Source organism: Camarhynchus parvulus, chromosome 14 (genome assembly GCF_901933205.1).
Source record: "Camarhynchus parvulus chromosome 14, STF_HiC, whole genome shotgun sequence".
Taxonomy (NCBI): domain Eukaryota; kingdom Metazoa; phylum Chordata; class Aves; order Passeriformes; family Thraupidae; genus Camarhynchus; species Camarhynchus parvulus.
The window spans coordinates 5,191,875-5,218,243 of NC_044584.1; the positions used below are offsets into that span (position 1 = coordinate 5,191,875).

The following is a 26,369-nucleotide window of genomic DNA, read 5'->3' on the forward strand; positions in this document are numbered from 1 at the left end:
TGCTCCCGGCTCCCGTTCCGCGCCCGGCCCCGTTCCATGCCCAGGGCGTGTCCCGCTCCATCCCGGGATGCAGCAGCCCGGGCCACGCCCCGGCTCGCCCGTCAAAAGGAGCCCGCGGTGCCCGAGCGTGCCAGGGACCGGAACGGGCACAGGTGAGCGGCACAGGGTCCCCTCCGGGCGGGCACGGCCACCTCCTGGCCCTGGGCCACCAAACCGGGTCATCTCCTGGCTCTGGGTCACCCAACAGGGCCATCTCCTGTCCCTGTGCCACCCACCCGGGCCACCTTCTGCCCTCCTGCCGCCTCCTGTCCTCTGCCACCCCCCTGGGTCACGTCCTGTCCCTCTGCCACCTTCTGTCCTCTGCCACCCGCCTGGGTCACCTCCTGTCCCTCTGCCACCTTCTGTCCTCTGCCACCCGCCTGGGTCACGTCCTGTCCCTCTGCCACCTTCTGTCCTCTGCCACCCGCCTGGGTCACTTCCTCTGCCACCCCCTGTCCCTCTGCCACCTGCCCCTGGGCCACCCCCCCCCCGGGTCACTTCCTCTTTCTCTGCCGCCTCCTGTCCCTCTGCCACCCCAGACCCAGCTCAGGGCGTGGTGCCTTCTTTAACTCCAAATTCTCCTTGTGTTTTCCCAGACCTCCCCCCACCCCTGGAGTTTTTCCCATTTTTTGGGGCGAATTTTGGGGTTTGTGAAGGGTGCTGGGGTGTCCAGATTTCCACCTGACCTTTTCCTTTCCTCCTCTGGGTTTGAGATTGTTATTTATTTATTTCTCTTTGGTTTTTCCTTTCTGAACTGGTTCCTGGGGCTCTCCTGAACACCTGTCCTGTTTGGTTTTTATTTATTTATTCCTGTTTGGTTTTTCCTGGCTGAGCTGAGGTGGTTCCTGCAGACCTGTCCAGAAATGTCTCCTCTGCTGCCAGGGCTGGGATTCCTCCTCCTCCTGCTGGGTGAGTCTGCTGTGGGCTGGTCCAGGAGGGTTTTCCATAGCTGGGGTCACCCTAAAAGGGGAAATTTGTGCTGCCAGAGCACTGAATGTGACTTGGGTGGTTGCTCTCAATCCCCAGCCTTTCGTGGTCCCGTTTGTTGTTGGATTTGTGAGTGAAATATTTCGGTTTTTAGGGTGGGAAGATCCCACCAGGACTGATCCCTCCTGTCTGTTCAGAGCTGTGTGCTCCCTGTTCCTCTGCTGGGAAAGCACTTAAGGAATAATCATAATTAAATCTGATTACCTCTGTATTCGTTGAATTGTAAATCCCAGCACGGTTTTGGGTTGGGAGGGACCTTAAATCCCCTCCACTCCATGGGCAGGGACCCCTCCCATCCCAGGAATGAAGTGCTCATCCAAGCTGCTTTAGGGCCCCCTCCTAATGCAGTTTTTGGGATTATGAACTCATCCACAGCAGGAAAGTCGCTCCTCCATCAGACCTGAGAGCTGCAGAGCCCTCTCTGTGTCCCCTCCCTGTCCCACTGGTATACTATATAATATATTAGCTTATAATATAAAAATATATTAGAATATATAGATATATTATATAGAATATTATATACTATATCATATATTTATAACATATTATTATATGTTATTACTATAATATATTATATAGAATATGGTATATAATAATGCCTTGTTATATATCAATAATATATTGATATATATTATATAAATAATGTATTGATTTATTAATATATACTATTAATTAATATATGCTAATATAATATATACTATATACTATATTACATTACATTGCATTCTATATATATAGAATGCATATATAGAAAATATATATTATATTATATATATTCATATAATATATTCTATAATAACATAAATTATAATATTTGCATTGTCTCACCCTCCACATGAGACTAAAAATAGAATAAAAGTTTTTAAAACACCTCTGAGTTCCCCCATCTCTGAGTCAGAAAAAAGCAGAACCCAGCAGAAACTGAGCTCTGAAATCCTTCAGGGAGCTGAGGGGGCTGGGCTGGGGCTGGGTAGGAGTTCTGTGCTGGCTCTGCTCCTAAATCCCTTTGTCTTGCAGGGTGCCACGGAGCTGCTGCTGCTGGGACAGAGCTGGTAAGGGTAATTCCACCCAAAAAATTGAAATTAGTGTGGGTAAAATCTTCCAGGGTGGTTTGGGTTGGGGGGCCTTAAAGATCAGCCATGGCAGCCCCCCTTCCTCTGGGACCCCACTGGAACCACCAGGGGAACTTCCCTCCCCTTGTGGAGTGGGATGGGCTGGAACTGCCCCGGTGAATGAGGTGCAGAGCCAAGAACTGTCCAGGGGCCCAGGGTTTGGGGTTTGGGTGTGCTCAGGGTGTGGGGTTTCAGTGTGCTCAGAATTTGGGATTTCCATGTGTTCAGGATTTGGGGTTTCAGTGTGTTCAGGATTTGGGATTTCTGTGTGTTCAGGATTTGGGTTTTCCATGTGTTCAGTGTTTGGGATTTCCATGTGCTCAGGATTTGGGATTTGGGTGTGCTCAGTGTTTGGGATTTCCGTGTGCTCAGGATTTGGGATTTGGGTGTGCTCAGGGTTTGGGGTTTCCGTGTGCTCAGGATTTGGGGTTTGGGTGTGCTCAGGGTTTGGGATTTGGGTGTGTTCAGGGTTTGGGATTTCGGTGTGCTCAGGGTTTGGGGTTTCACTGTGCTCAGGTCCCACCCCAACCCAAAGGGCTCCCCCAGTCTGTGTGCAGTGATCCCAAACAATGTCAGAGCTGCATTTTAACCCTGTCTCTTTTCTCCCCCTCCCGGTGCAGTGCTCCAACTCCCCTGTCAATGGTGAGTTCCTTTCCAAATATTTATCACAAAACTCAGAGAGGGCTCTGTGTGCCAAATCCTCCCACAATTCCTTACCTTTGTCTCTCTTTTCTTGTTCTGGGGCTCAGAATCAGCCGTGTGTGCCTCGGTGCAGAGGTAGGTGAGCCATGCCTGGGGACTGTGGCATTTCCTTGGGAGGGATTCTGCTTTTCTTGGGGTGACCAGACCCCTCTGAGCCCAGATTTTGGGATTTTCCCCAGGGTTGCCTGTGGGCAGGGAGGGCTCCGGTTGCACTTGTTCAAACAGTGAATGAAGGGAAAGTGCCCTGCTGGGGTTTTGTGCCTGGGAAGACAAAGAAAGGCAGGGCCAGGCTCTGGAGAGCAGCCAAGAGCCTTGGCACTGGTGCTGAGCTTATCTTGGCTCCAGTGGGGCTCAAACAGCCCCACTCCAGACCTCACTGAACCTGAATGGTGGCTGAGGCTCAGCAGTGCCCCCCTGCCCGTCCCTGCGCCAGCAGCCGCGTCCTGCCCTGTCCCTGTGTGCCCCCTGTGCCCTGAGCTCTGCTCCTGCTCACTTGGGAGGGCTGGATCCCTGCTGGGCCCTGGGGGGACGGCCAGGAGCCAAACCCTGCTCAGGGCGCTCAGGTGCCTTTGGGTGCTGTGTCCAGCTGTGCTCTGGGCTGCTGAGGGGTCACACCTCACATCTGGATCTGTCCCCAGCCAGCCTGGTGCCAGCTCCCCACTGGCTGTGCCCTCATCCAGCTCTGCCCCAGCTCCCATCCAGTTTTACCCCACATTCCCCTCTGCTTCTGCCTCAGCTCCCCACCAGTTCTGCCCCCACCCAGCTGTTCCCCATCCAGTTCTGCCCCAGTTCCCATCCAGTTTCTCCCATTCCCATCCCTCCCAGCTCCCCCATTCCCATTCCCATCCCAGTTCCTCATTTCCAGTGCTGTCCCAGTTTCCCCATTCCTATCCCAGTTTCCCCATTCCCACGTTCCCCCATTCCAGTTCCTCATTCCCATCCCAGTTTCCCCATTCCCATCCCCAGTCCCCCATTTCCAGTTTCCCCATTCCCAATGCTGTCCCAGTTTCCCCATTCCCAGTTTCCCCATTCCCAGTTTCCCCATTCCCATCCCAGTTCCCCATTCCCAGTTTCCCCATTCCCACACTGTCCCTGTCCCCCAGTTTCCCCATTCCCAGTTTCCCCATTCCCAGTTTCCCCATTCCCAGTTTTCCCCATTCCCATTCCCACCCTGTCCCTGTCCCCCCAGTGCTGTCCCAGTTTCCCCATTCCCAGTTTCTCCACTCCAATCCCAGTATTCCCATTCCCAGTATTCCCATTCCCAGTGCTGTCCCAGTTCCCCATTCCCAGTTCCCCACTCCCACATTGTCCCTGTCCCCCCATTCCATTCCCAGTTTCCCCACTCCATTCCCAGTTTCCCCAATCCATTCCCAGTATTCCCATTCCCAGTGCTGTCCCAGTTCCCCATTCCCAGTTTCCCCACTCCCACGCTGTCCCAGTTTCCCCATGCCCAGTTCCCCATTCCCAGTTTCCCCATTCCCAGTTCCCCACTCCCACCCTGTCCCTGTCCCCCCAGTGCCAGCCAGGAGCAGCTCCTGGAGGTGGCCCGAGGCCGAAGGTCCCCGTGCAGCCTCAGCTTTGCCCAGCTGGCCTGTGCCCAGGTGAGGACCCTCAATCCCCCAATCCCTGGGGCTGGGCTTTGTGTTCCTTGGGAATTCTGACCCTTCCCACCAGCCCTGGGGAGCTGCCAAGGCTGTGCTGGGGTTTCACCCTGAGCTGGGGCAGTGCCACCCTCCAGGGGACACTGCCACCCTCCAGGGGACACTGCCCTGTGCCACGGGGCTCAGCGGTGCCCAAACCACCACGGACACCTTGGGGAATTGGGGATTTCCCTCTCCAAACCACTGGGGTGAGAAGGAAGTTGGGGCAAAGGGACTTTGCAAATCAAATTGACTCTTCAAAAATTGGTGTCACAGCATTGGGGTGAATCTCTGCAGGGGAGTCACGCTGGGTGTTGGGATAAAGCACAATTAGAAGGGGTAAAAAGCACAATTAGAGAAGAAAAAGCACAATTAGAGAAGAAAAAGCACAATAGAAGGGTAAAAGCACAATTGAAGAGGTGAAAGCACAATTGAAGAGGTAAAAGCACAATTAGAGAAGTAAAACACAATTAGAGAAGTAAAAGAAGCACAATTAGAGAAGTAAAAGCACAATAGAAGGGATAAAATCACAATTAGAAGGGGTAAAAGTACATTTAAAAGGGGTAAAGTCACAATTAGAACTGGTTGCAGCCTGGAAAATGCCACCTGGGCTATTCCAGGTTTAGTTTCTTCCAGGTTTTGTCGTGATCTCTCAAGTAGCTGCCAGTAATTGCAACGAAATTGACAGCAATTTGTGTTTGTTGGTAAATAATTCTGACAGAAGGATGGTACTCCTGCAAATATTTATCAGTGGGTTTGGGGATTTTTTGGTGTTTGTTTTTCTCTTGGTTTTGTTTTTGTCTTCTACTGTTTGTAAGCCATTTCCCTGAAAAAATGTTTGGGAATTAGAGAAGTCCCCATGGAAGTTTCTAGTTAGATGAAGTTTTTCAGAAATTTGGGCAAAGTTTTGGCAATTTTGGGGGTGGGTTTTTTTGGGGATAAAGCTTTAAAAACCTGTGCCAGTGTTTTACCCCCCTCAAGGGAGGAATCCCTGAGGGTGATTTCCCCCCTAAATATTCTCTTGATTTGCATTTCCTTTCTCTTTTCCAGGGAGCTTGGCTCCAGGATGTCCAGGATGATTTCCTCTCCTCCTTATATTCCTGCCTGGCCTCTAAACCCAGCACAGCTCTGGATCCAGAATATTCCATCCTCTTGTTTTCCAAATACGATGCCGGGAAGCTTTTGGCATCCCTGACCGAGTTCAGCCAGCAGGTGAGCCTCCCCTCAAATGGAATTCCCTCAAATCCAGGGAATTTTTGCTCAGGAAAAGACTTCATTTCAAATGCCCTGATTATTTTTTACCTGATTTTGGAAAGAGATGTCACCCTGATTTTTTCATTTTAAGATTTTTTCATTTTAAGATTTTTTCAAAGATTTTTTTTTAAGATTTAAGATTTTTCTTTTCAAGATTTTTTTAAAAGATTTTTTTTTAAAGATTCTTTTTAAGATTTTGATTTTCTAAGCCTTCTGATGTTTACATTCTTGTAAGGAACTTTCTCACACACTTTATGTAAATAACTGATTGTTTTGCATTCTTTTCTGGAGGAGGAGAAATTTGAGGACCTGTTTGTCCAGTGTCATTGGAGAGGTGGCACTGTCACCCTCCAACCCACTGTCACTTTTGGCAATCTATAAACGCTGGAGTCAGAAATTAAAATTCTCTTTTTACCTTGAAAAGAGCAGTGAGTCCATGTCGTGTTTCACGTCCTACAGTGCAAAGAGCCCCATTCAAAGCAGCAGATTTAATTTAACATTCAGATTTTCTTGGATTTCTGTCAATGCCTGGTTGGAATTCCCTGGAATTCAGGGTTTTTTTCTCCTGCCTTGCCCCCAGTTTTCCCAGGCGCCCGTTTCCCTGGAGTGGAGCCTGGTGTTCCTCAATGGGCTGTGGGAGAGGATGCTCCAGGTGCCTGGCATTGGGACCCCCCCAGTGCTGCTCCGGTGGCTCCACGGGGGCCTTCAGCCCCTCCTGCTGCACCCCGAGGTGTTTGGCTGCCTCCGTGCCAAGGATGTGTCCTGTGAGCAATTCCAGCTGCTGTGAGTGCGGGATGTCCCCTCGGATGTCCCCTCTGATGTCCCCTCTGTGCCACCAGAGCCACGCCCTGGGGGCTCCTCCAGGGGGGGGAAAATCACTTTGGAGAAGGGTGGGAAATGGATTTGTAGAAAATCTTTAAAGCTTAATTAAATATGTGTATAGTGTGTATTTATATATCAACTTTAAGCTAAGAAATGTTGATTTAGAAATATTATAGAGAGGCCAAGAAATGCTTATAGTGTGGTGGAATTGGGAAATTAGTATACACTGGCTTTATTGGAATTGGGAAATTAGAATACACTGGGGTTTTTTGGAACTGGGAGATTACAATACACTGGGGTTTTTTGGAATTGGGAGATTACAATACACTGGCTTTTTTGGAATTGGGAAATTGGCTTTATTGGAATTAGGAAATTACAATACACTGGCTTTATTGGAATTAAGGAATTACAATGCACTGGTTTTTTTACAGTTAGGAAGTTACAATACACTGGCTTTATTGGAATTAGGAAATTACAATACACTGGTTTTTTTTACAGTTAGGAAATGACAATACACTGGCTTTTTTTGGAATTGGAAAATTACAATTAAAATACACTGGTTTTTTTTACAGTTAGGAAATGACAATACACTGGCTTTTTTACAATTAGGAGATTACAATGCACTGGCTTTTTTACAATTAAGAAATTCCAATACAATGGCTTCTGATTGTGATGGTGTGAATTATAACACTTGTATTGTCTCACCTTTCTCATGAGACTGAAAATGGAATAAAAGATTTTAAAACATCTCTTAGTTACCCCATCTCTGGGTCAGAAAAGGGCATAATCCACCAGAAAAGGATGGGATTGAGAACATCCATGTTCTTGTGAGAGCCCAGCCCTGGCCTCAGCAATGTTTGAGGTGTTTTCCCTCCCTTTGCAGAGTGGCTGCCCTGGATGGAATCTATCCCCAGCTTTCTGTGCAGGAGCAGAGGAATCTCTACTCTGGGATCAAGCATTTCCTCACCCAGCATGGTAAAGGATTTCCCCGAATTCCCTGGGCTCTGTCCCAGGGCTGAGGCTTCACAGGGTTTCTGTGACTCTCCAATGGGAACAGGCTGGGAATGTCAGCAATTAATGGATTTGGGAATGATTTCCTTGCCTGAAGGCTTGATTAACCCAGGACTTTTGTAATTTTTTTATAAATTCACTGCATTTGCTGCCTGTGCAGGGTTTGGTTGTGCTCAGGATGGAGACCCAGGCAGGAGCTGCCATGAATTCCCTGCAGAAAGCTTCTGGTGCATGAGGAGGGAGGGAGAAAGAGGCTGGGCATGAATATTTTCAGGGCTGGGATTCCTTCTGCCCTGTCCCATGGGGATTTGTGGTGCGAGCGCTGGATTTGGGTGTGAGCTGGGAGCTCTGCTGGGCTGCAGCCTCAGAAATGCCAGTTCCCAGGGGGCTGCAGCTCCGTGGGGTCTGTGTTCCTGCAGGACCCAGCCAGAGCTGCCACAGCCCCAATTCCACTGCCTGGTTCCGGAATTTCCTGGGATCCTTCCTGGAGCACGCCACCGTGGAGGACCTGCAGCTTTTTGGGGATGAAGCCACAGTAAGTGGGGACCCTGAGCAGAATCAGAGCCCCAGGATGGTGGGGTTGGAAGGATTTAAGGGTCACCCATCCCATTCCAGCCTCATCCACTGTCCCAGCGTGTCACATTCATATTTTCTGAAAAATCCCCTGGCCCAGGATTCTTCTCCTGGGAAGCTCAGAAGCCTCAGAGAAAAAGGAAAACAATAATTATCTGGTTTGCTTCTCCTGTGTTTTGCTGCTTTGGAAAGTGTTTGGACATTGTTTACCAACTGGTCATTGTTTGATTGGTTTCATGTGAATTGTGTTGACTTATTGGCCAATCAGGGCCAAGCTGTGTCAGGACTCTGGAGAGAGTCAATAATTTTCATTATTATCTTTTAGCCTTCTGTCTGTATTCTTTAGTACAGTTTAGTATAGTACTCTTTTATATAATATGGTATCATAAAATAATTAATTACCCTTCTGAGGACATGGAGTCAGATTGATAATTTCCTTCCTGCCACGGGGGTCCCAGAAAATACAAGACCAAGGTGCTCCAATCCCTGTCCAGCCTGGCCCTGGAATTCGTGCCAGCAGGAATATTTCTCTGGCTAATCTGAGGTGAACAGCCACTGCAGTTATTTCCCCCCATCGTGTGATGAGAGGGGTTTGCACAGAAGTTGGTTCCACAAAGGGAATTCTGCAGGGAGCAAACTGGAGCCAGTGAGAGGAGCAACCCCAAACCTGATCAGGGTCCCGGTGTTTACTTGAAAACAAACAACATAAACCTCAGCACAACTTTAAACCCAGGTGAAAAGCCCTGAGGTTGGTTCAGACTGTCCCATGTCACTGTCAGGACTGAAGGATCCATCTGAGTCATTTTCCCTTTTTATTTTTTTTCACCTTCAGCTTCAAAAATTTGCCAGGGACCCAGTGAATATGGAGATGGTTGGGAACCTCACCTTGCTCAGGGAGACTGCCCTGTACTATACCCTGCTCCTGACCTCTGCTCCTGCCTTTCCACTGGCCAGGTATGGATCTGAGGGGGTCTGATTTCCTGGCATGGCTCAGCATGGCACTATTGATTCATGTTCTCTTTAAGGGTTCTATCAATTTTTTCTTTAAGGGTTCTATCAATTTTTTCTTTAAGGGTTCTACCAATTTTTTCTTTAAGGGTTCTATTAATTTTCTCTTTAAGGGTTCCATTCATTTCTTCTTTAGGGGGTTCCATTATTTTTCTCTTTAAGGGGTTCCATTATTTTTCTCTTTAAGAGGTTCCATTATTTTTCTCTTTAAGGGGTTCCTCTATGTTTTTCTTTAAGTGTTCCATTATTCTTTTTCTTTAAGGGTTCCATTATTCTTTTTCTTTAAGGGTTCCATTATTCTTTTTCTTTAAGGGTTCCATTATTCTTTTTCTTTAAGGGTTCCATTATTCTTTTTCTTTAAGTGTTCCTCTGTGTTTTTCTTTAAGTGTTCCATTCATTTTCTCTTTAAGGGGTTCCATTCATTTTCTCTTTAAGGGGTTCCATTTATTTTTCTCTTTAAGGGCTCTATCAATTTTGTCTTTAAAGTTTCCATTCTATTTCTTTTTAAAGGTTCCGTTTTCAAATAACCCCACTGCCCTTGCTCTCTGGGGCCAGATCCCCAGTTCTTTTCCTGGGAGATGATTTCCCTGCAGTGCTTCCAGGGTCTCTGAGCTGGAGCTTTGGCACCAGCAGGGCTGAGGTGATGGGGGAAGGTGCCTGGAGAAGAACATCCTCCGGAACAGAGGAGAGCTCTGCTGGAGCCCCTGTGTGACCCAGCCTCTCCTTTTGTCCCCAGCCTCCCGGACAGGTTCCTTTGTTACCTGAGCCCCGGGGCAGTGGCAAACCTGAGCAGGGAGGAGGCGCTGGGAGTGGCCCAGAGGCTGGGGAGGAGCTGCCCCTGGAGCAAGGAGATGCCCGGAGCCTCCCTGGAGCTGCAGGTGAGCACCTGGGAATCCTCTCAGCCTCACAAAACCTGCCAGGGGTGGGCCCAGCTCTGTGTCCCCTCCTACCACTCTCCTCTGGGTCACCTTTGGTTTCTGGCTGGGCTTTCATCACCTCACAGGGCTCAGTAGTGGGGATGGTCCATCCACATTGAGAGGGAGACAATCCAAAGCAACACACTCCATTTCCAGAAGGCTTCAAACTGTTTTTATCCCAGCATGCGTGCTTGTTATACATTCTTACAAAGCTCAGAAGTTTACACTTTACTCATTGGTCAGGAAAGACAAAGAAAATGCTCATTGGAACAGTTGCAGTTTTCTCTTATTTATCCTTTTTTTGTTTCTTGGTTTCTCTTCTTTATCCTTCTTTCTTTCCTGGTTTCTCTTATTTATAGCTTTTTGATTTTTTCATTTCTCTTCTTTATCCTTCTTTCTTGGTTTCTCTTATTTATCCTTCTTCTTTCTTGGTTTCCCTTCTTTATTCTTCTCCTTGCTTTCTTGATCTCTCTTCTTTATCCTTCTCTCTTTCTTGATCTCTCTTCTTTATCCTTCTCTCTTTCTTGATCTCTCTTCCTTATCCTTCTCTCTTTCTTGGTTTCTCTGTCAACGACCTCAGTAGAAATTCTTTCAGGGTAAACAAACTTACCAAACTCCTCTCTGGCTCACAGAAGTCGCTGTAAAACCTCTTCCACACATCCACAGGCAAACCTGAGGCAGAACCCCAGGGCTTTAGGGCCGTGGGATGCAGCATTGCTGCTCTGACTCTGCTCTGTCTCGTGGCACAGGTGGCCTCCTCCCTGCTGAGGAATTTGGAGGATTTCTCCCCAGCCGTGCTGGCAGGCCTGGGCCAGGCTGCCCTGGGGCTCTCAGTGTCCAGAATCCAGAGGAACATCCCAGAGGAGGACCTGGAGGCAGCTCTGCCTGCCCTGGGCAGAGTCCAGGGCTGGAGGAATGAGCAGGCCAGGGCTGTGGTGAACAAACTGCTCCAGTCTGGCTACCAGGTACTGCAGAGCTCCTCACTCACACCCAGGAGGCTCCTCCTGGAAGGGTTTCGGGCACTGGGAGTGCCCATCCCTGGAGGTGCCCAAGGGATGTCTGGAGGTGGCACTGATGCCTTGGGAACAGAGGCTGGACAGAGTTAAAGGAATGAAGTTGGGATTTATCAAATGGGCTCCAAAGGATTCTGACAGAATCACAGGACACAGCCTTGAGCTGCACCAAGGGGAAGTTAGGTTGGGTATTAGGAAGAAGTTTTTTACAGAAAGAGTGATCAACATTTTTACAGAAAGGTGATAAAGTTCTGGGATGTTCTGCCCAGGGAGGTGGTGGAGTCCCCACCCCTGGGTGTGTTTAACAAAGCCTGGATGTGGCACTGGGTGCCAGGGTTGAGTTCAGGTGTTGGGGCTGGGTTGGACTCAATCTTGAAGGTCTCTTCTAACCTGGTGATTCTGTGAATTCCGTGGATTCACCTTGGGCAGCACAAGAGCCCGGCCGTGGCTACACCCAAGATGGACAATGGGTCAGGAGTTTTCACCCTTGGATAAGTTTTGGTCCATTTCCATGTTGGGGTTCATTGTCCAATTCCAGCTCAGGTGATGCAGTCCCACCCTCCCAGACTGCTCTCCTCCATTCCCTGTTGTTTGCACTTTTTGGGGCTGGAGCTGCAGCGGTGTCCTTGGTTCTGGGGCTGGAAAAAATGCAGGAAATGAATTTGTAGAGAAATATGAATTTCTAGAGAAACGGGCATTGTTGAGAGAGGAATGGAACTAGAAACAAGTTTCAAAGGAGGGCCTTGCAAATAAGACTGGATACTTTGGAGAAATAGAACTGTGAAAGATGCATTGTAGCAGGATCCATGAGGGTAATTTTAGATTATTAACTTTAAGGTATTTCCAGAGTAGTGTGGCTAAATCTGATAGGCAAAGAAATGCTTATAATATAAATAAGAAATAGTTGGCTTCTGATTGTGATGGTGTGAATTATAACATCTGCATTGTCTCACCCTTCACATGAGACTGAAAATGGAATAAAAGTTTTTAAAACACTTCTCAGTTACCCCATCTCTGGGTCAGAAAATGGCTTAATTTGACAAAAAATTATTATTCTATGTAACTGGGCTGTGAGGAGAACTTGCTGACACTTTATATGAAGTTTGGGGTTAGAAACCAATGCAGAATCTGGAAAATATAAAAGCTCAAACTGAAGGCATGAGCGCTCAGAGCTCTGGGCTGGGGATTGGTGGGGTTGGGCACAGCTGGGACTCGAGGATCTCAAAGGGTTTTCCAAGCTGATTTTTTTTTTTTTTCCAAGCTGATTTTTTTCTGGGATTCCCTTGCAGATCCTGGATGGTCAGAGCCTGGCAGAGCTGGGCACTTTGGTGGGTGGCCTCAACAGCAGCGCTCTCTGGAGTTTGTCCCCAGAGGTTGTCCTGGAGGCCATCCAGCTGCCAGCCTTTGCCCAGCACGTGGACACTCTGCCCTGCGCTCTGAAAAGGATCCTGGTGGAAAAGGTGACCTTGTTTTGTCTCACCCAGGAGCAGGGGCGGGGGCACTGCTTACCTGGGGCCAGGTGTGGCACAGCTGCACCCTGCCAGCATCCCCTGGGGGCTGGTGACAGCCAGGCAGGGTGGCAGCAGGACAGGCCACTCAAACCCTGCCGCTGCCTCTGTGTCACTGTCCTTGGCCTGCCCAGCCTCTTGGGGACAAGGCCAGGAGGGATTTGTTTAATGGGGTGCTCCCAAAAGCTGCTTCCCTGTGGATGTTCCCAGGGAAAGAATATAAGTGGGTAATAATATATTAACCAATATATTATTTATATATATATAGTATTATATATAATATATATATTATATATATAATATAGGTAAAAATATATCACATATAATATATATATAGTATTATATATAATATATATTATATATATAATATAGGTAAAAATATATCACATATAATATATATAATATATAATATACAATATTTTATATATATATAATATATAATATATATTTATTGTTGTGCATCTGTATAAAATATAATATAAAATATTATATTATATATAATATATAATATTTTATAATGATAATGTAATATGTTATGATTAAAATATATATTATAGATAGTATTTTTATATATATAAAAATAATATATATTATATATTACATACATATACATTATATATAACCAATGTATTTTTTGTTATATTATATATAACCAATATATTATATACATAACCAATGTATTTTATATTATAACCATAGAATAATTCAAGGTTGGACTTGATCCTGGAGGTCTTTTCCAACCCAAACAATTCTCTAATTTTGATCTTGCCATGATTTGGGCTAAAGCTGGGTGAGATTTGCCATGGTTTGTTCTCTTGGGTTTTTTGCCATGGTTTGTTCTCTTGGGTTTTTTCAAGGTTTCCTCCAGTGTTGCCCGCCCTGCTGAGCTGGTTAGACTCATTCCCAGCACCCTGGCCAGCTCCATCCCGAAATCCCTGCTGGTTTTTGGGGAAGAGATGCCAAACCTGCAGGATCTCAACAACAAACCATGGACCAGAGAGCAGGTAAAGGGCTCCTCCTTCCCCTCCCTGGCAGCCCTGCCCTCTGTGGGACCATGAATTCCACAAATCCCCCTGGAAACTGAGCCCTTTTCCCTGGAAAACCTCTGCCTTTGCTCCCCAGGCTGCCATGTTCTTCAGTGATGTGGTGAAGGCAGAGCCTGACCTCAGCAGGTAAAGATTTCCCTCCTCTCCTTCCCCTTTCTGTTTGTTTTCCTGGCAATTCCCACCTTTCCATGTCCCATCCACACCCACCCCCTGGAATCCATGGACACAGATGGGAAATGGAATGGGAGCCCAAACACAGACGTGGAACACGGAGATTTACCAGGGCTCAGCTGCCAGATACACCCAGGGACCACATTCTCCTTCTAAAATGATGCTGCTGGCTCAGGCTGCACCTGGAATCTTGTTCCAGATTGCCTCTGGAATGCATTTCTAAGCAGGGAATGCATTTCCAAACCTTCCAGGAGGGCAATTCCAGGGATTAATTTAGAGGGGCTGTGTTGACGGTTGTCACAAGGGTTTTGGGGTGAAGGAAGAGACGAGATGGGCTCCATGATCAGAAGGCTTGATTTATTAAGTTATGATATAAACATCTATTATAACTATACTAAAAAGAAAAAGAAGAGGAGTTTCCAGAAGCTGCTAGCTACCTAACAATAGAAAGTAAAGAAGAATAACAAACCAGCTCTCTCAGACTGTGTCCGAGAGATCTCAGTTCTGGATTGGTCACCAACTCCAAACATCTAAACTGGGCCAATCCAGGCAGACTTGTTACATTCCACAGCCGCAGATAACCTATTGTTTATGTCTGGTTGCTGAACTTCTCAGCTTCAGCAGGAAAATCCTAAGAGAGGATTTTTCATAAAAGAAATGTCTGTGACAGGGCTGCTGTGCCTTCTTGGCGTATTTGAGATGAAAATTGTGAAAACAGAGATTTATACCTGGGAAAACCAGTGGGGGGTGAGCAGAGTCCTGCTCTGAATGCTCCTTCCTGGTGGCTTTTCCCTCCTGATTTTCCTGCTGGGAACCCCCAGGCTGTCCCAGTCTGTGCTCCAGGGCTTCACCTGTGCAGCTGCCGGCGCTGTGGGGGCAGAAAGGTTCCAGGAGCTGGCCAGAGTCATGAGGAAGAAGGAGGTCAGGCTGGGCCAGGACCAGGTAATGCCCACATTCCCAAGGGTTTGGGGTTGTCCTGCAGGTACTGAAGGAAATTGTTCAGCCAGAACAGCCCCTGGGGCTCAGGGGCTGGAGCAGGGGGATTAGGATGGGTTTTAGGGACAGGTTCTCCCCCCAGAGGGTGACCCAGGGACAGGGGGGGTTGTTGGGGTGTCAGGGTGGTCCCTGTGGGTCCCTTCCTGTGAACAAATGTCCTGGATGTCCCTCCCACAGCTCTGAATTTCCCTGAAGAGAGGAGAAGTCCAAACCCTTTGATTTCCATAATTTTTCTCCCCCTTTTTTTCTTCCCCCTTTTTCTCCCCCGAGCAGCATAAAATCTTTCCATTATTTTATCTTTTCCTTGTGTTTTTTTCTCTCCTTGATGCAATCCCTGGTGTCCTTGCAGCTGAGCTGCTTGCTGAGGATGGTGACTCTGCATGGGATTCCCCAGGACTGGGACACTTATCCCCAAGACCTGCTGCTGTTTTTAAGGTAACTGTGCTGTGGTTTCCATCATGTTGCCTCTAGAGCAACAGGGGAAAAATAAAAATTAGTTTATAACCAGGCTGATTAATTTGATTTCTATTTGAGAGTTGTTTTGGCCTCTTCCTGGGGAATAAAAAATGGGATTGCAGAAAGCTGGAGGAGGGTAGATTTGTATGAGATATTGGAATAAATCCTTCCTTGTGAGGTTTCCCAAAGAGGCTGAGGCTGCCCCATCCCAGGCAGTGGCCAAGGCCAAGTTTAGCATTCCCAGGTCTCTGAATGTGCTTTTCCCTTACAACACCAAAGAAAACAGGAAATAAAGTGAATTCCCCTGTTCCAGTACCTCCCTGCTGTGGTTCTGTACCCAAACCTTGAACAGTTTTAACAATAGATTAGTTTGAATTAGCTTGAATTTGAATCTAACATTGAATTAGTTTGAATTTGAATCTAACAATTAGAACAGTTTGAACAATAGATTCCTTCAGGCGAAAATTGATTTTTAAAGAACAATTTTTTAAATTCAGGGAATTTTTAAAGGATTTAATGGCTTAGAAGAAAACTGGGGAAGAACAACTCCTGGAGTTCAGTGTGCAGGTGTGAGAGGTGTTTTATCAGACATGGGGTGCCTCGAGCTTGACCTCATTCCCTAAAATTCATGGGGTTTGTCTTTCCAGCCCCTCAGACTATGCAGGGAACTGCAGCCAGTTCTTCATCAACGTTGGGAAGGCAAATGAGGATGTTCTGCCCAGAGAGGCCCCTCAGAGGCAGCAGCTGCTCCTGGAGGCTCTGGAGTGTCTGGTATGGGGAGAGGGATTGAGGGTCCTGCAGGGCTTGATTGGGGATCCTGCAGGGTTTGACTGGGATCCTGCAAGTGTGGGGATCCTGCAGGGATGGGGGTCCTGCAGGAATTGGGGATCCTGCAGGGATGGAGTCCAGCAGGGGTTGATTGGGACCCTGCAGGAATTGGGATTCTTCAGGGCTTGACTGGGGTCCTGCAGGGACTGGGAATCCTGCAGGAATTGGAATCCTGCAGGGCTTGATTGGGATCCTGCAGGGTTTGACTGGGATCCTGCAAGTATGGGGGTCCTGCAGGGATCAGGTCCTGCAGGGCTTGACTGAGATCCTGCAGGAATTGGGATCCTGCAGGGCTCATGGGGATCCTGCAGGGATTGGGGTCCAAGGATGCTCCACCCCAGTTAATGCCTCTGCCCTTCTCCCAGGGAATTCCTGGCACACAAATAAATCAGACAAACGCTGAGATGCTGGGCTGGCTGGTGTGTGAGCTGGATGGGGACTACATCAGGAGTTCTGGGGGCACTTTGCTGAAGGATTTGAGCCAGTGTGGATCTTTCCTGCCCGAGCAAGAAGAGGCCATCAGGGACGTCCTCAGCAGTGGCAACACCATCTTTGGGTATGGGTTTTCCTCCCGGACTCTTCCCTTAATCAAACCCATGGTCCTGTTAAGGCCTGAGTGAACTCCAGCCAAGCAGCTTGATCAAAACCCCCTCCAAAAAAATCTTCATTTTGAGCTTTACACTGGGTCTTTCATGTTGTTTGGTTGAAATTATTTCCGCTGAAAGGCCTGGGTGAAATTCTCCTGTAAAATGTGGTCACTTCTGTGTCTCTCTTGCTCGTTATGAAAGCTTTTCCTCCAGTCTGAAAAACTGATTTTTCATTAATCAAACTTCTCTGCCTGGCCTGGTGATCACAGGTGAGGTCAAGCTGTTTGTCAGGCACGGATTTCAGGAAACATTCTGCCTGTCCAGTGAGAGATGTTTGATAAATCCCTATTCTAACACACAGGGAAGCAAAATATTTTCCTTCCTTGTCAGTTGCCCCAAGATCTTGGCACTGAATTGGGCCATAGCAAGCAACAGAAATTCTTTGGGTTCCAGAAAGAGTCTTAAGAAAAGAATGTGTTTGTTCAAGGCCATTTTCCCACCCAGCTGCCCTGATTTATGTCCCTGACAATTTCTGCTTGGCTGCAATGACATTTTGTGCAACAGGAAGTGGTTGAGGTGTTTTAGGGCTTAAAGCTTATGTTTTCTTAACGTCACATGTTGCAAGGATGTAATCCTGGGGTATTTACAGGTGGTTTTTTTCAGTTTTGTTCTTCCTTGAGAGCTGACACCTGCTCATTTTCATTGTAGGTTGCATTAGAGATAGAAATGAGACAGATGAGACACTTGGTTTTGTGTAGAATAGCTGAATTTTTATTGTATATGGCTCATTTTTATATGATATTAGAAGGCACTGTGTTTGAATTTAACAGGTTAGTAAATTATTGAAACTCAGTTGATTGGTTGGTAATGGTTAGTGTGTATGTTTATTAAACTTTTGTCATTCTAGATATTTTTTCTTTATGGATTTTTATGAGACAGAGTTCTTATTTTTGTAGGTGCAAACTGTTTTCTTACAAGAATAGATTGTTGTGTAAATTGATTTTTATTTTTATAATTTTTTTCCCTATGGGAATTTAATAGCTTAGTTAGAGTAGTAAGGTTTAAATTATGTTTATAAGGCCTTTATTTTATAAGGCTTTACTTATTTGCAATATATATTTGTCTGCAGGCCTCCTTCGGCGTGGTCAGCCTTCACCCTGAGCGAGCTGAGCGGGCTGATCCCCGTGCTGGGTCCCAGCATCCTGCAGCAGATCCCCAAGGTGGGCTCTGCCCATGGCCTGGGGACCCTGGGGGGCACTGCTGGGAATGGGCTGGGGGCTGCAGAGCCAGCCTGGTTCCAGCAGTTCTTCCTTTAAAAGCACCTGGGGCCAGAGGGATGGGGGTGTGGGAAGGGAGGGTTTGTGGAGCTGGGGCCTGGAGCAGAGGCTGGGCAGAGCTAAAGGAATAAGGCAGGGATTTATTAAAAGGCCTCAAAGGATGAACACTGGGCAGTACAAGGGCCTGGCTATGGCTACACCCAAGATGGGTCACAAGTTTTCACCCTTTGATAAGTTTTGGTCCATTTCCATGTTGGGGTTCATTGTCCAATTCCAGCTCAGGTGATGCAGTCCCACCCTCCCAGACTGCTCTCCTCCATTCCCTGTTGTTTGCACTTTTTGGGGCTGGAGCTGCAGCGGTGTCCTTGGTTCTGGGGCTGGAAAAGGATTGTTCTGTGTGCCTGAGCTGTGAGGAGAACTGCTGACACTTTCTGTGGAGTTCAGAGTTCTGTACCAGGGCAGTCCAGAATCTGGGAAACAGGAAAGCTCAACCTGAAGGCATCAGGGTTGAGAGGCTGGACCTGCAAATCCAGGTCACTGCCAGCCCTTTTCTGTCCCCTGGGGAGAGCAGGAATAACTCCCAGTGCTTTGTGAGGAGCTGCAGTCACTGGTGGTTGGGGCAAAGGGACAGCTCAAACATTTAAGGAGTTGGTTTTGGTTCAGGATCTCCAGGCTCAGAGCCCGGTGTGTGAGGAGCAGGGGCTGTGCTGGAGGCACATCCAGCATTCCCAAATCCCCCTGATGATCCCTTTTCCTTGCAGAAAGCTGTGACCACCTGGCTGAGGAACTTTGCCTGGGATTCCCACCTGTCCAGGGAGGAGGTGGCCACCGTCGTTGGGGGGCTCTTGCCCCGCCGGCACAAGCGAGCGGAGGGTATGGGGGCTGCCCTGGGCCAGAGCATTCCCTCTGGGCCCAGGGCTCACCCTGACCCTTCCCTCTGGGCCCAGGGCTCACCCTGACCCTTCCCTCTGGGCCCAGGGCTCACCCCGATCCTGCCACTGGGCCAGGGCTCCCCCTGATCCTTCCCTCTGGGCCCAGGGCTCACCCAGAGCATTCCTTCTGGGACCAGGGGTCACCCTGACCATTCCTTTTGGGACCAGGGGTCACCCTGGAGCTCCTCAGGCCTTGGGAGAGGCTCCCAGGGAGGTTTGGAGTCCCCATCCCTGGAGGTGTCCAAGGAGCTCGGTGCTGGTGACAAAGTGGGGATCGGGCACAGAATCAACCTTGGAGGTTTTTCCAACTAAAATGATTCTGGGATCCAAAGCTTGGAGCCAAAGGATTTAATTTAACCCTGTGTTTGCCATAGCTTCAGCAGGTTGCCCAGCTGACCTGGAGATAACAAAGACAATGCTGGATGATGAGCTGATGCCTACCAACTACATGCCTGAGGAGCTCCTGCGTGCCTGCCTCCAGAACATCTCCGTGGAAAATGACCTCTACCTGGAAAATGAGCTCTCCAAAATCCTCACCTACCCCTTCAGCAACCCCCAGCTGGCTGTGCTGAAGGAATACCTGGACAAGGTAATTCCAGCCCAAAAATGTCCAGTTTCGACTGATAGGATTGTTCAGGGCCTTGTCCTGGAGAATTTAGCATCTCCAAGGGTATGACTCAAATTTCCACTGATGGAATCACTCAGGGCTTTGTCCTGAGGACTTTGGGGTCTCCAAGGATGTGACTCAAATTTCCACTGATGGGATTGTTCAGGGCTTTGTCCTGAGGACTTTGGGGTCTCCAAGGATGTGACTCAAATTTCCACTGATGGGATTGTTCAGGGCTTTGTCCTGAGGACTTTGGGGTCTCCAAGGATGTGACTCAAATTTCCACTGGCGGGATCTCTCAGGGCTTTGTCCTGGTGAATTTAGGATCTCCAAGGATATGACTCCACTGTCTCTCAGCTCCTCTCCCAGGGTTTGACCATCTTCACTGGGAAAATATTTATTTCTTATCTCTCATTTCTATGTCTAATCAGGGTTTTCCTGGCCTGTTGGCTTTGAGCCTTTCACAGGGCACCTCTGAGAGGAACGTGGCTCCGTCCTCCCTCCAATCCCAATCAGAGAGTTGGAAACAGCTCTAAAATCATCCCACCTTTCCCCAGCTCCCTGAGCCCCGCTCTGAGCCCATCCCTGCGCTGTCTCCACAGAGGTATCCTGATGGTTATCCTGAAAAAGTGCTCTCTGCGGTGGGCCCTCTGCTCCCCCTGCTCAGCCCAGAGGAGATCTCCACCTGGAATATGACAGGTGACACCCTGGCTGCTCTCCTGAAAACTCAGCCCTCGGATTCCCTGGTAGGGGCTTGGCCTTACTCTCCTGGCTTTGGGGCTGCTTTGGGTTCTGAGGTGGTTGAAGCTTCTTTGGTGCCACAATTTTGGGTAGCCCAATGAACATAAACTTTATAAAAGAAAGGCCTTGTAAAATCAGGCCTTTCTGTTTGAAGTTAACCTATTAAATTCCCAATAAAAAAAATCATACAAATAAAAATCAGTTAGCACTTGTAAAAAAAAAGTTCACACCTATAAAACAAGAAATCTATCTCATAAAATTCCATTAAAAATATAGAAACATATCTATAAAATGTTTAATAATGTATAAATGTATAACATATTTTTTATATTTTACATATCTATGAAATGTTTAATAAATGTATAACATATTTTTTATATTTCATATATAAAAATGTATAATGAACTAGATTTCTAGATTACTAATCGGTTAAATAAATATATAAACATCTCTATAAAACATTTAATAAACATATAACATATATAAATATATTACATATATATAAATATATAAGATATATTGTTTAATAAGCAATAACCCTTACCAACCCATGAACTAAGTTTCACTAGATTGCAAACCAATTAAATTCAAACACAATGCCTTCTGATACCATATAAAAATGGTATACAATAAAATATATTTTTAAAAAATTAATAAAAATAAACACAATTAAAATTAAAAATAATAAAATAATATGAAAATTGTGTACAATAAAAAATAACTATTATAGATAAAAACCAAATATTTCTATCTCTAACACAAAACTCATAGCAACACAAACAGTTCCATTTTACTTTTGTAATTATAAAATATACTGAGTTTCTTTCAGGGATGAAACCACACCTCCTGATTGAATTAAATTGATCTAATTAATTGTGTTTCCAGGCCTCAGCAGTAATCAAACGCTATGTGGAGCTGGGCAATGCCCTGAATGCCACGGCCCTGGATGCCATTGGCACCAAGTACGTGTGCCTGCTGAATGCCACCGAGCTGAAGGCCATCAACCCCTCCAGCCTCAAGTGAGTCCCACGCTGGGCTGTCCTGGGCTTCTTCCAAAAGCCCTTTCCCATCCTGATTGTGTTTGTGGGGTGCCCCGTGGTGGGAAGGAATGACGAATCTGACTCTGTGTTCTCAGAAGGCTCATTTATTATTTTATGATGCTATAATATATTAAATAATACTAAACTAAGCTATACTAAACTATACTAAAGAATACAGAAAGGGTACAGACAGAAGGCTAAAAAGATAATAATGAAAACTTGTGGCTCTCTCCAGAGAGAGACCTTGATTAACCATTGAGTCAAAACAATTCACATGAAACCAATGAAACTATCTCCAAGCAATTTCCAAAGCAGCAAAACATAAGAGAAGCAAATCAGATAATTATTGTTTTCCTTTTTCTCTGAGGCTTCTCAGCTTCCCAGGAGAAAAATCCTGCGTGAAGGGATTTTTCAAAAAAATATGTATATCACACTTCATTTTTTATGCTCTCAGGGAAAGGGAATTTAGGGAGCACCTTAGAACCTGCCAGGCAGAGCTCAGATTTCCAATCCAACTCTCTTTATTTCAGCCCAGCAGCTGCAAATCTGACTCTGTGCCTGCTTTCATCTGCAGAAGAGTTAATTAAATTGAATTTCATAGAATTACTGAGTCCTTAAGGTCGGAAAAAGCCTCTCAGATCATCACCCAGCACTGTAGTCACCACTAAACCATCAGGTGCCACATCCTCGTGGTTTTTACGCATTTCCAGATTGAACTCCTCTTAAAGACTGAATTAAATTAAATTAAATTAATTAATTGCCACTTGGCAAGCAGACAGATTTATTGGGCACCATCAGAGCCATCATCACCTGAAGGACAAATTCTCAGCAGGAAACTGGGCCATTGTTTTTCCTCTCAGCTTCTCTCCATAGAGCTGGGAATTAGGGATCACCTGTTCTGTGCAGAGACTCCCAGAAAAACACTCAGAATATGCAAAAATTGAACAGGTTGAAGATATTAAAAGCTTTCTTCACCCTAAATCTTTATTTTTCTGCAGACTGGCGTCTCTGAATCCTTCAGCCTGTTCACAGGAGACAAAGAACATCTTGTACCAGAAAGCCAAAGAAGCTTTCTCTGACCAGCACCATTCACCTGCTTACTATGAGTTGATTTTACCTTACTTGGGTATGTAAAAATCCAGGATGCTGTGGGGAAAGAGAACTCTTAGCCACAAACTAAATTGGTATCCAAATCTATCAAAGATTTTGGGATTTTCAAAGTCAAGTTGTTAAAAGTTTGTCTTTCCCAGCTTGTAGATAGTACAAAATATTCTGTGCCTGCTTTAAGTTGCCCAAATCTGTTTCCCGACCATCACAGGGAAAATCAAACTCAGGATTTATCTCAAAGCCTTTTTCTGTGTCACAATTTTTTTTCACTGTTAAGCCAAGAATTTTACCAAATTCTCCTCACCCTTCTTTCCACTGTTTGGCATTGCCACAGATTTTTAATGCCCAACAGAAGAACTCCCAATAAAAAAAAGAGGAGCATCCCCACGTTTTGCAGCTGGACCTCAGTGTGTTATCAGCCCCAGCCTAATGGGGTTTGGAGAAATCCTCGTTTTGTGCAGTGCTTCTTTGGGTTGTGCCATTCTTTGATGCTCTCCTTGCTTTGGTGCAGGGGGGGCTCCTGCTGCAGATCTGAAGGTTCTCAGCAAGGACGACGTGAACATGAACATGAGCACCTTTGTGACCTTGAGGAGAGACTCTCTGATGGTGAGCTGGGCCTTGGAATTCTTTAATTCCCTGCCTTTTGTTGTGTTCAGTGCTTGGGTTTGGTTGTGCTGTCCATTGGTGGAAGTCATCAAATCCAAATTCCATCAAATCCAGATTCCATCAAATCCAAAATTTCTTCTGTTAGACCAGCAGAAAGTGGGGAAAGGGCCTGATATACCTTAAAAAACAGATCTGGAGTCCTGGGTGGATGCAAAGGCAGCTGAATTTCCTCAGGGCAGGCTCTCACAGTGGCAGGGGATGAGCCATGAGCCCACAGACAAGGCAATGGCACCAATTTGGGCAGAAATCCCGGTGATTTCAGCAGGGGTGGGACCCCCAGCTGAGTGCAGGAGATTTTTCTTCTTCCCATGGAAGCCCCATCATTTCCAGAGGGGTCCCTTCCATCCCAGACTTCCCACCCTGTCACATATAGGTAAAAACCTTATTAAAAAACCACAACCTTATAAAATCAAGTCTTATTTTATTTATATATTAAATAGTATATATTAGAATTATTTAATATATAATAAATATAAAATATTACCTATTGAATAATATGTATAGTTATTAAATAGATTATATATAGCTAATATTACATTTTTTATCTACTATAATTTATTTTATTATTTATATTTTATTCTTCATTATTTTAATTATTTATATTACATATTTATATAATATTTATATATTATTTACTATTCATCAATTATAAAATTAATATATAAATTAAGATATTCTGTTTTTTATGTAGTGAAAGAATTTCTTGGTTTATTTTTAATTTTTTTTTAATTTTTAAATATTTTCTGCTTATTAAATATTTAATATTAAATAATATTTTAACGTATACATTAAATAATATAGAATTATTTAATATATATAATATATTAAATTTATTATATCTATTTATATGTTGTTTATTATTATTCATTCTTTATATATAATAAATAATTAATATATTACTATAATATTATTAATAGATTATATCATCAATATACTATTAAAGAATAAATTATTACCTAATTTATATTTTTATATTAATATTTAATAATATATAACGATATTAATATAAATACATATTTCTATAGAATAAATATGTTCATTTATTTATTAATTTTTATTTATTTACATATTATTAATATTAGTGTATACTAAATATTACATATTAAATGATTTTCTCTATTTTTTATTAATTACATTTTTAAAGATCTAATTTCTCTCTCTTACACGAGGCCCATCAGCACAATCCTAACTCCTGCTGTGCGTCTGTTTGTTTTTCCCCAGCTCCTGACGCCCGGGGAGGTGCAGGGGCTGCTGGGGGTGCAGCTGCCCGAGCTGGCCCAGTGGCAGAGCAGGGCCCCGGTGCGGGAGTGGCTGGCGCTGCAGAAGCAGTCGGAGCTGGACAAGCTCAACATCGGCCTCACGGGGGGCGTGCAGGAGGGATACATCAACCTCGTCACCCCCAAATTCCCAGGTGGGTTTGGGGGCCCCTGGTGGTTGGGGTTTCACGGTTCTTTTGGGATTTTCTTGGTTTGGAAAGGCAGGTGTGTGTTAAGGATGGCAGGAGCCTCCCCTGAAATGGAGAATGTAAAACCCCCCAGTCTGAATTGCTATAAATTTGAAATTAAGGGGCTCTCAGGCAAAGATATGGGAGCAGGAAATAACAGTTCTTTAATAGGGAAGAAAATAAAAATATAAAACAATGCAGTAAACTAAAACAACACTGCCAGAGTCAGAACCCAACCTGGCACCCTGTGGGTCAGGGTGTTGGCAGCAGTCCCACTGGAATTGTGGCTCAGCCCTCCTGCAGTGTCAGGTGTGGTTCTGCTGGAGCAGGGATCCTGGAGAAAGGTGCAGTCTTCCTCTGAAGATCCAGTGGAAGAAGAGGCAGCTGCTGCTCCTCTGGGGAATCCAGTGGAGAAGCCGTGCTGGTGTTCCAGAATCTCCAGATTATATCTGGGAAGGAATGCTTTGCTCTCCCCTCTGGGCAGAGCATCTCCCAGTGGGATGCTGTAGCTCTTATCAGCCATGCAGTGACATTCAATAGCTGCTATCAGCAAGTGTCTCCCCATTTGTGGAAGAGATAAGGAGAAACTGCCCACTGACCAGAAGACAACTGTCATCCAGATGGTAATAGAATACAATTTGTTGATAATCCAGGAGAGGTTGCAGCAAGGATTGCAAGGGGGGCAGCTTTGCTGAGGAGCATAAAGCCCTGCAGGGCAAATCCTGCATCCCACTGGGAGCATCCCTGCTGAACATCCCAGCTGAGTGAGGAGCACTTCCAGGCCTTCCTCCTCGGGGATGTTTGGTTTGGGCAGAATCAGAGTGGTTTGGGTTGAAGGAAACGTGAGGATCCTCCAGTTCCAGCCGCAAACTCAGCTTGGTGTTTGCCATGGTTAGACAGTAGAAGAGAATCCCTGGAGGGAGCACGGAGGGATGCTTTCCCCGTGGAGGAGTGGTTCAGTTGTCAGATTAAGTTGTTTTCTAACCCAGAGATGGGGTAACTGAGAGGTGTTTTAAAAACTTTTATTCCATTTTCAGTCTCATGTGAAGGGTGAGACAATGCAGATGTTATAATTCACACCATCACAATCAGAAGCCAACTATTTCTTAATTCTATTATAAGCATTTCTTGGCCTATATAGTGTAGCTTTTCCTACACTATTCTGTAAATGCCTTAAAGTTAACAATCTAAAATTACCCCTCATGGGTCCTACTACAATGCATCTTTCACAGTTCTATTTCTTTAAAGTATCCAGTCTTATTTGCAAGGCCCTCCTTTGAAACTTCTTTCTAGTTTTACTCCTCTCTCTCAACATCTGTCTCATTCCATGGCGTTTCTAAGTCAGCATTTCTTATCTCAAACAAATCTTATCTCTACAAATCCATTTTCCACAGTTCAGTCACTGATTGCTCTGCTCTGATGCCCTCTTTGTCCTCCAGCAATGTCCTCAGCCCCTCTGGGCACCGTGGCCATGGTGTTCCACCTCCTGCCTGCCCTGCTCCTCAGCTTCCTCACGGTGTCCATCCTCTCTTGACCATCTCCTCCCACGAGGGACCAGCCTGTGACCTGCTCTGAGACCCGGCCTGAGGAGTGCCCAGAGCTCCAGGCAGCTGGGGTCAGCCCAGGACTCACTTTTAGGTACTTTTGGCTTTCAAATCACTTGGAAAACCCCAGTTGTGTCTGACGGGAAGATCCCAGACTCTTTGGTGCAGGATCTTTTCCTCTGGGACAGCCCAAGGCCAGCTCAGCCCCAAACCACTGCTAAAGCCCATCTTACTGCTGGGTTTAAGGGTGAGCTCTGCAGGTTAAAAATGACATTTCTCAGAGCCTGACCTCGTGACACTGCCAAGACCTCAGGGTGGGAGTGAAGTTTGCCAGCTGCTTG

At 45.9% G+C, this 26,369-nt stretch overlaps 1 protein-coding gene across 1 annotated transcript; it reads left to right on the forward strand.

The window, feature by feature from the left end:
• Nucleotides 1–2,707: 2,707 nt before the first annotated feature.
• MSLN (mesothelin) lies at nt 2,708–26,018 on the forward strand. The gene is made up of 20 exons (XM_030958443.1): nt 2,708–2,780; nt 2,888–2,915; nt 9,885–10,026; nt 10,815–11,030; nt 12,368–12,538; nt 13,444–13,590; nt 13,709–13,758; nt 14,625–14,745; nt 15,149–15,234; nt 15,903–16,026; nt 16,449–16,639; nt 17,800–17,890; nt 18,709–18,820; nt 19,263–19,468; nt 20,089–20,232; nt 21,113–21,246; nt 22,266–22,393; nt 22,886–22,980; nt 24,262–24,451; nt 25,924–26,018. Exons 1-20 carry the CDS (start codon nt 2,708–2,710, stop codon nt 26,016–26,018), a joined length of 2,544 nt encoding a protein of 847 aa, XP_030814303.1.
• Nucleotides 26,019–26,369: the final 351 nt, after the last annotated feature.

What these genes read in the sequence shown, in the direction of transcription:
- MSLN (XM_030958443.1), top strand. Translation starts at nt 2,708, where the DNA reads ATGTCAGAGCTGCATTTTAACCCTGTCTCTTTTCTCCCCCTCCCGGTG. An exon ending in TGAAGGAATACCTGGACAAG is followed by an intron (nt 19,469 to 20,088) that starts GTAATTCCAGCC and finishes CTGTCTCCACAG; the next exon opens with AGGTATCCTGATGGTTATCC. An exon ending in CGTCACCCCCAAATTCCCAG is followed by an intron (nt 24,452 to 25,923) that starts GTGGGTTTGGGG and finishes TTTGTCCTCCAG; the next exon opens with CAATGTCCTCAGCCCCTCTG.